Source organism: Sycon ciliatum, chromosome 5, assembly GCF_964019385.1.
Source record: "Sycon ciliatum chromosome 5, ocSycCili1.1, whole genome shotgun sequence".
In the NCBI taxonomy this organism is placed as follows: domain Eukaryota; kingdom Metazoa; phylum Porifera; class Calcarea; order Leucosolenida; family Sycettidae; genus Sycon; species Sycon ciliatum.
Genome location: NC_088647.1, coordinates 26,462,091 through 26,471,859, shown reverse-complemented (window position 1 = coordinate 26,471,859; position 9,769 = coordinate 26,462,091). Strand labels below are relative to the sequence as shown.

The window sequence follows — 9,769 nt, the reverse complement described above, 5'->3', positions numbered from 1 at the left end:
GGGGGTATTTTCGGGTGGGAGGGGTATTGTGGGACGGGGTTGTCAGAACTGGGGGGGGGGGGGGGGGGACTTCATGAATTCTTGCTGCCACATTATCGGAGAATGATATTTCCGCCATCACTTTGACTGCTTGAAGATGGTGTGGCACCTAGGCATGCACAGCAGTGCGAGAACAGTATGTCTCACTGACTCTCAAAACAACATTGGTTTTGATATCTAATTTCAAAGTCCTTTAAATTTCTATGTTGATCAGCTCCCACCTAAAATTTTATAAATAGACAGGGCATGTCATGTAGATTGCCCAAACAGGTAGGCAGGCTGTGGGTAACATCGCATAAGAGTCCTACCTGAATCTGGAGCGGACAACGTATACATCCCTGCAGGATACTACCTCCACGGCCGCAGGCTGGACATCATTACTCACGCACTTCTGGAACGCTAGTCCCGTTAGGATAACCGACGAGGAGTTGTGCAGCGCTACCAGGCATGAGCTGTTGCCGCGCTCTATGCTGTAGCTGTTTCCACCGAGGCCGTTGACTATCTCCGTCTTGTTGATCATGTCGTACAGTGGTGATGCGGCGCACTTGAACACCGTCCCGGGCCAACCTGTACAATCCACAGTATATGGAATATGGACGCTCCTGTCAGTCGACAAATTTTCGGCCCATTCAAATTTCGGCCTCCCAGGGCCAAACCCATTTCGGCCGCATCAAATTTTCGGCCTGTACTGCTGCCGCATGTATACACTGTCACCGTGACTGAACCTCGGAAAACAAAATCCCGGCTGCAACAAATTTTCGGCCAAACATGACCAGGCCGAAATAGCTGAAAATAAATTATCACTCCCCCCTCACGTGACCGCGGACTCCTGCATATACACTCACACAATAACCACACAACTGTTTGGGGATAGCGCGCTTATTGTATTATGCCAAACTTGACACGCTGAGTCCAGCTTGACTCAGCTGAGTCCCTAACTGCAATTTACTGCTCTAACATGAAGCCGTGCCTGGAAGAAGTGAAAGAGCGAAAAAAGAAAAAAAAAATTCTGGCCTTCTGCAAGCAATAGCAAGTAATGAGTGACAGCTGTGTAAAGTCGCACAACCATGCAGTCGACCGGATGATGGTGAGTGTCCGGCACACATCTTGCTCTGCTGCTCCACCTGCGCATACCTGATACGGTGGTGCGCTTACGGGCGGGCTGCCTGGGCCCCAGATGCCTCCTTGATGCGCCACGGAGTGCCGTCGAAGCACCTGTATCACTTCGGTGATCCAAATGCGAATGCAGCCTTGCCGGTCGCCCGCCGGCCTGCCGCCGGCCTGCCGCCTACGCGACCAGCCTGAGACTGGCCCTGCCGCATTTGGCGCTTCTAAACGCTGCGATCCGGTAGACAGCTCACTGGGCTGCCAAATACGTGACTGGCTTGAGGACAGTTCCATACTGGGCAGGGCGCCCAGCTCAGGTCGCACGCCGTAGCGGCGTGAGCTGGGCGCGGTGAGGGTTGGTGATAACTACAGTTTCCTCCTTCCTCCTCCGGAAACTTCCATTTATCACTCCCCCCTCACGTGACCGCGGACTCCTGCATATACACTCACACAATAACCACACAACTGTTTGGGGATAGCGCGCTTATTGTATTATGCCAAACTTGACACGCTGAGTCCAGCTTGACTCAGCTGAGTCCCTAACTGCAATTTACTGCTCTAACATGAAGCCGTGCCTCCCAAAAATAATGGGGGTGGCCTCGCCGCACGCTATCCCCTATTCTTGGTCCCGTCGATCTCTGTGCTGTTCGCTGTAGACCTGTTATGGCATGCCTGATTCGGTATACAGTGAAACCAGTAGCTAAAGACCACCGTGACCAGCGACCAGTCTGGTACTACCGACCACTTCGCCGGGCACGGACGGTCTCACATTCATAATGGTTGTGCGGTGCAAGCCTGCAGCCAAGGACCACCTGCCACTAAGGACCGCTTTCTCTGGCTTAAAGGGGTGGTCGTCAGCCACAGGCTCAACCGCACATGTATCTCTTGCGGGTCAACCCTGACCACCTTCCGGCGGCCTGGAGCTGCCGTCCGGGCACCTTCCTGGCCGCCAGATCCTGTGTCAGCTTGAGGGCGTCTACCAAGGGCATTGCCATGAAGGACTGCTAGGCTTTCCCCTGGTTGGTAGCTCCTGCTGGTGCTGGGCACTACTGAATACGCTGACGACTTGTCAGCTTCCGCGGGTAGTGTTCGCACGGGGGGATACCTGGGCGCCCCAAGCCGGGCAGACAACAGCCGAAGGGCTGTCGTGTTGGATACAAGTGTGACTAGCTACCCGCCTGGTACTATGGACACCTTCGCCGGGCACGGACGGTCTCACATTCATAGTTTGCGGTGCAAGCCTCCAACTAAGGACCACCTGCCCCTCAAGACCGCTTTCTCTGGCCCCAAGGGGTGGCCGCTTAGTCAAAGGCTCCACCGCACATGCATCTCTTGCGGGTCAGCCCTGACCACCTTCCGGTGACCTAGAGCTGCCGTCCAGGCCCCTTCCTGGTGGCCAGATCCTGTGTCAGCTTGAGGGGGTCTACCAAGGGAATTGCCATGAAGGACTGCTAGGCTTTCCCCTGATTGGTAGGTCCTGCTGGTGCTGGGCACTACTGAATACGCCGTCACAACTTTTCCGCTTCCACGGGTGGTGTTCGCACAAGGGGGATGCCTGGATGCCCCCCGCAGAGCCGACAACAGAGCCAAAGGGTTGGCGCGTTGTATACAATTATTAGTTTCTCAGTTATTCTTGTATTTTGCCTCTTTAATAGGTCGATGACGGCTTCCCGCCCGCCGATCGTCCAAAAAAAATATGGGGTGAGGCCCCTATCCTGCAACAGGCAATAAATGTGGCCGGGAGTATGCGCTAAGGGCCAGTCAGGACCTGCTGGGTGCCCGAGCTACGGTGCTAACAAGCAAATGCGAACAAGCAAGCTCGAAAGGAGATCTTCGGTTGCACTCCCCATCTCAGCTGCAAACAAACCACGCTCCAAGGGAGAGCTGCCCCTGCATTTTGCAAGCCTAGCTGTAAATATACAAAGCTCCAAGGGGAAATGCCCCTGCATTTTGCAAACATAGCTGTACACATCCAATGCTCCCAGGGGAGCTGCCCCTGCATTTTGCAAACATAGCTGTAAACTTCCAAGGCTCCAAGGGGAGCTGCCCCTGCATTTTGCAAGCATAGCTATAAACATCCAAAGCTCAGGGGAGCTACCCCTGCGTTTTGCAAACCTAGCTGTAAACCAACAAAGCTCAAAGGGAAGCTGTCCCTGCATTTTGCACACATAGTTGTAAGCATCCAAGGCTCCAAGGGGGCTGACCCTGCATTTGCAAACATAGCTGTAAACATCCAAAGCTCCCAGGGGAGCTGCCCCTGCATTTTGCGACCACACCTGTAAACATCCAACTTCAAAAGCTCCCAGGGGAGCTGCCCCTGCAGTTTGCAAGCATAGCTGTAAACATCCAAAGCTCCAAAGGGGAGCTACCCCTGCGTTTTGCAAACCTAGCAGTAAACCTACGAAGCTCAAAGGGGAGCTGCCCCTGCATTTTGCAAACATAGTTGTAAACGTAGAACTAGAAGGCTCCAAGGGGAGCTGCCCCTGTATTTGCAAATATAGCTGTAAACATCCAAAGTTCCAAGGGGAGCTGCCCCTGCATTTGGCAAACCTAGCTGTAAACCTACAACGCTCTGAGGGGAGCTACCCCTGCATTTTGCAAACCTGGCTGTAAACATCCAAGCCCCAAGGGGAACTGCCCCTGCATTTAGCCAACATAGTGGTAAACATCCAAAGTTTCAAGGAGTGCTGCCCCTGCATTTTGTCCGCACAGCTGTAAACTAGTTTTAAAAGCTCCAAGGGGAGCTGCCCCTGCATTTTGCAAACATAGCTGTAAACATCCAAAGCTCCAAGGGGAGCTGTCCCTGCATTTTGTCGCGTAGCTGTCAACTAGCTAAAGCTCCAAGGAGAGCTACCCCTGCATTTTGCAAACGTGGCCGTAAACATACCCAGCTCCAAGCCCTTTTTTTTTGTTTCTTCCTCGCAAACATAGCTGTAAACATACCACGCACTAAGGGGAGCTGCCCCTGCTTTCTGCAAGCATCGCTGTAAACGATTACATACAAGGCTCGGAGGGGAGTTGCCCCTGCTTTTTGCAAACATAACTGTACCAGGCCCCAAGGGGAGCTGCCCCTGAATCTTGCAAACATAGCTGTAAACATACAAAGCTCAAAGGGGAGCGGCCCCTGCGTTTTGCAAACATAGCCGCAGCGCCGGGCATAACGCCACCCAGGCGAGGCGCGCTGCCCCTGCCTTGACCAATGCCGCCGCAAACAACACGCGCAAAGGGGCGCTGCCCCTGCATTTGCTCGCATAGCCGCCGTATCAGACCGCCGGGTCAGCCGCCATATCAGACCGCTGGGTCAGCCGCCATATCAGACCGCTGGGTCAGCCGCCATATCAGACCGCTGGGTCAGCCGCCGCCGCCATATCAGACCGCTGGGTCAGCCGCCATATCAGACCGCCGGGTCAGTAGCCATATCGGACCCCTGGGCCAACTGCCATGTCGGGCCGCCGGGTCAACCGCCGCATGGGCTAGGGGTGCTGCCCCTGCCTCTGCCGCCGCCACAAACAGAGCTCAAAAGGGAACCACCCCTGCATTTGCTCGCAACGCCGCCGTATCAGGCCGCCGGGTATTCCGCCGCATGGGCGATTACGTAGGGGAATCGCCCCTGCCTCCGCTAGTACAACTGAATAAGCAGCATGGGCCAATCGCCCTGCCCGCCGGGTGCGCATAATGTGTGAGTGTGTGTGTGTAACGCACATACGCGTGTCTGCAATATGCCCTGCGCGGTCGTGACGGATTAATCCGTCGCACCTCGGGTAAAGTGTTAATTACTGAAAGTAAAACAAGGTCGCCAGCCCGCCAACACCGGCACGTACTGCCGGCTCGCCGTGGTATCTAAACAACAATGGCAACAGCGACGACAGCCGCAAGGAAAAAGATAACAGCTTGCCATGTCCAAACAAAGCCCCAAAACAGCAAAGTAGACCCCACATGCTGAGACTTGGTGTAATGCCGCCTAGTACGAGTAGGAAGGGGAGGGGAGCGACAGCACTTAGAGGCGAAGCAGGGTGAGGGATGGAGGAGAGGAGGATAAAGAGAGAGAGAGAGAGAGAGAGAGTATGTGTGTGTGTGTATGTATGTATGTATGTATGTATGTATGTATGTATGTATGTATGTATGTATGTATGTATGTATGTATGTATGTATGCGTGTGCGTGGGTGTGTGTGTGTGCTTGCGTGCTTACCCACGTGTGCTGAGAGAGATAGACTACACAGCGAATGAAAAAGGAGGCACGCATTGGTTGAGAAGAAGTTCAGCCGGTTTGCTGCCATGATTAGTTGCTCCCGCATAGTATGAGTTCGGGACTAAGCTGAGTCCAGCAGCTGGATTAGGGAGCCGATGAGAGGAAATGGACTAATCGTCCGCGTGAAAGAGCGTCCGCAGCGGAGTTGTCCGTGACCGTAATATGGGTAGTCAGCGAGATATAGCCTTGTGTTCTGCTACCATGTGGGGGCTGAAGTGGCTAGTTCCATCACGGTTGGATTTCGGCAAGTCCCGGATTTCGGACTGCTCCAACTGCCTTTTTGTCGCCGTGCAGTATGAATTTCTTGTCGGACTACTTAGGGCCCCAGAGGGCGTAAGCTCGTGTTGCAAGGCGCGATGGTTCTTAAAGTCTGCCAGGCCTCGACCCAGTAGATTAGAGATTCTGTTTTTCTCTTGCCAGAAGAGGAGCCGCCAATGACAATTCCACTCAGTGATTGCCATCGGATTGATCGATTCTAACACGTTTGGCTGCTGGCTGCGTGTGGGCAGGACAGGAAGGAAGCATTGTGGCCAGCTCGACGTATTCCGCACGCCGTATTGTCCTAATCGTCTCCCGTGCGCCAACACATGCGCCGGCCGGCATCATAGCGCCTCCAAGGAACTCAACTAAACTGGTCATACACGACAGTGTCCATGCCTGCATTTTCGGCCGGCATGCTCATCGCCCGAGGCTTGTTGGTCAGGGCCGACGCTGCCGTCGCCGCGGTCTCAAACGAGGAATACCAGCGATCCGCTGCTGAGTAGGATCCATGCTCAGTTACGGGTATAAACCATGTAAACCAACTAGCTTTAGAGCAAACGAGAGCAAAAAAATTCTGGCCTTCTGCAAGCAATAGCAAGTAATGAGTGACAGCTGTGTAAAGTCGCACAACCATGCAGTCGACCGGATGATGGTGAGTGTCCGGCACACATCTTGCTCTGCTGCTCCACCTGCGCATACCTGATACGGTGGTGCGCTTACGGGCGGGCTGCCTGGGCCCCAGATGCCTCCTTGATGCGCCACGGAGTGCCGTCGAAGCACCTGTATCACTTCGGTGATCCAAATGCGAATGCAGCCTTGCCGGTCGCCCGCCGGCCTGCCGCCTACGCGACCAGCCTGAGACTGGCCCTGCCGCATTTGGCGCTTCTAAACGCTGCGATCCGGTAGACAGCTCACTGGGCTGCCAAATACGTGACTGGCTTGAGGACAGTTCCATACTGGGCAGGGCGCCCAGCTCAGGTCGCACGCCGTAGCGGCGTGAGCTGGGCGCGGTGAGGGTTGGTGATAACTACAGTTTCCTCCTTCCTCCTCCGGAAACTTCCATTATGCACTGAATATCTGTTGACTTAGAGTATGGCTGACTTGCTGTAAGTCAATAAAAATGATTCGGCGCATATTTATTTTCGCGCTATTTTGGCCTAAAATTTGGTGCGGGGGCTGAAATTTCAATGGGGCCAAAATGGGTTTTAGCCCTGGGAGGCCGAATATTGAACCCGCCGAAAATGTGTAGACTTATAGTACATAGAGCACTAGTTGAGTAAGAGTGGCGAGGCTTCCTGCAGCTTAATACACACAAAGCGGTGGAGAGTAGACCGCTTCCCAGACGTAATTTTGCCGAAATGCTGCAATAATGGACCATACGATGAAACGGAGTTTGACGATTGCAGTATGGTCCGGAAAGAGGAGGTGTGCTCTGCTCTGCTTCCACACTATTTACATCATCGTGTACAAGTAACAGGGAATACAATGTCCCTTAGTCAGACTGAAAGAGGAAATAGGTGCTGGAAACATCCTATTTCAGTGGTTCAGTGTTTGACACCGTGAGCACCACAGAAAATGTACACTGCTACTCAGCAAAATCCTGTCGCATGAGTTACGTTTGCGCCCTGCACCATTTCGCAGCCCAATGTGCGTAGGTCTAGGGCTGCGCAACGCCCGGCGTGTACCTGACTGTCTCGACTGTGTTAGCTGCATACATGTACCTGACTGTCTCGACTGTGTTAGCTGCATACATGTACAGCTGTTACAACTGGTACAACTGGATTGCAGTGAGCGGTACTGTACTTACTGGTCAGAATCAAGTTGGAAATAGCTCTCAGAGTGACACTGTCATTGCTGCTCCCCTGTATCAGTCTATCGGCGACCAGCACAAGCCATGTCTGGGCGTGTGGACGCAGTGCAGACAGGCTGACAATGTCGTCCGTGGAGCAGTTGCCAATGAAACTCTCATTGAGCTGGGCTGTAAGCTGGTCATGGCTGAACTCAAGCTGCTCCGGTGCACTTGTCAGATTAAACCAGAAGCATTCACCACTCATACTGGCTGAAAGCACCACCGCGGGCAGCAAAGCAATGAGCACCACGATAGCACGGTTGGCGTTGCAATACAGCGCAGTACTGATAACCGCCATGATCCGCACTGCTGAGGGGGAGCGTTCATCTGAGAATCTTGGTAGCAATGATCACTCACTCAACTTGTCAAGGTGTAAATGTCCAGTGTAGCGTATGCAAGCGACTCGAGGGTCAGTTCAGGTCTGTTCAGAGACCACAAACAAACAAACAAATCATTGTCCCTGCACTTTGACAAACTAGTAACTGCCAGCGCACACAGCTGCACTAAGGCCTTGGCTAAACAAAAAAAATCCTCAGTCTCTCCAAATCTCTCCAAACCTTTCCAAATTTTAGCCCAAGAGCGCATCAATCTGCTGTTCATGTGTTTGCCTTGTTTCCGAGAGTGTAGTTCGAGTGTAGTATCTTTACCAATGAACAGAGAATGAGGCTGAGCCAGACCCACGTCCCTGGACTGACAAGCAATGCAGCTACGTAATCAGAGGACCGCATTGCCGAGGAGCCTACTGCTAAAAAAGCTGACCATTTTTCCTGCTTTTGATGCTAGCTTCCTGCTTGGTCAGGTGCTTAGCAGCAGCATGTGACAGAGAAAGAGCAAGGAGAGAGTATCCATAGATGGCGTTGGCAACAAGGTCTCATGTCGCGGAATGGAAGAGACATTAGCAAATGCAAGTGGAATGTACTAGTATCATGCCTGGGTGATTATAACTCCAGTCCATGCTGTTTCGGAAGCCTATGTCTGCTCTGTGGGAAGAGAACGTCTCAGTGGAGGAGTGTGTTGTGATCCCGAACACGTCAGTTACTGAACTGACTGTAAACATTGCGAAGAAGAGTATGGCTTCTTCACATTTCAAGTTCAAACTAATCCCTAACGCATGAAGATATACTTGCAGAGTCGGGACTCCTCATTTACATTAAACTTTGTTCTCCAAAATAATCCATCCTGTTTTTTACATACTTCACTATCGCATCCGCCTTTGGTCATTTACAGTTCCCCGGGCCGTAATGCTTACACTACAGTCCATTCAGAAAAAAAGGGGAGTGCTGGCTCTGGAGAGCTCCCGTGTTTGGCGATTTTGTGCTACACTTGGCAGTGCCGCGCGATTCGAAACTTGAAAAGGGTCCAAAAAAGGCACCTCAACTGGGGTTCGAGCCGCAAATGTACTGTTATGCAAGTGGAGTGAACGGCTTGGATTTTCATGGTTTTTACCCAATTCAGTGCCTTGGGGGCAAAACCTGGCCGAAATCCTATTCTTGTTATGGCTTGCTTTTTGGAGAAATAGACTTCAAAAACACAATTGAAAGAGCACTCCATGGGGGATTGCCAAAACAATTGTGACGAAAACTCAAAATTTGACCTGTTTATGACCAAAAGCTAGGATATCATCTTTTTCTGAATGGACTGTAGTACAAAAACACAATTGGAAGAGCATTCCATGGGGCAAAACAATTGTGACGAAAACTCCAAATTTGACCCGTTTATGGCCAAAAGCTAGGATATTATCTTTTTTCTGAATGGACTGTAGTAATAGCAATTACATGCAGCTACAAAGCTCGCACAGCAAAGTCATCATTCAACAGCTGTAACAGTGACCACCTTTTCGTAGTAAGATCATAGGATGGTAGGACCCCCTAGTGGTTGTGAGCGGTTGCCGCTTCTTCAGCCTAAGACGCTAAGTCCATACATGACTTACATGTACAGTCATGTAAAACATGTCGTACGACAAAATAAAATAGGGGTCTGTGAAAAACAACCCTGCTGAACCCCTTGGGTACGCGCCTGGTAAACATATTACACACTTACCACTGTTTCATACGAACGTCTCCTCAACTGTTTGGATGAAGGAACGGGACCTTCACGCATGCACCCAGAACGCTCCTGAAGCGCAGGCTGGTCACCTGGTCACCGTTGTCCAACTAACTTGCACGACAAAATCTTCAAGAGATACGGCTCACCTATTTCGGATGATTGCGAGAAGAAACGAAAGACTTCTTCTAGCGACCACAAACATCATTCCCTAATTATC

The 9,769-nt window shown here is 52.0% G+C and overlaps 1 protein-coding gene across 1 annotated transcript in view; it reads right to left on the bottom strand.

Moving 5' to 3' along the window:
- Positions 1–9,769, bottom strand: part of LOC135818190 (uncharacterized) — a 32,849-nt gene extending 23,080 nt beyond the window's left edge. The window contains exons 1-3 of the mRNA XM_065331539.1: positions 9,547–9,769; positions 7,465–7,927; positions 348–606 (exon numbers count right to left, since the gene is read on the bottom strand). Of these exons, the coding sequence (XP_065187611.1) occupies positions 348–606; positions 7,465–7,804 (599 nt within the window). The 5' untranslated portion in view covers positions 7,805–7,927; positions 9,547–9,769. The remainder of the gene's footprint in view (positions 1–347; positions 607–7,464; positions 7,928–9,546) is intronic.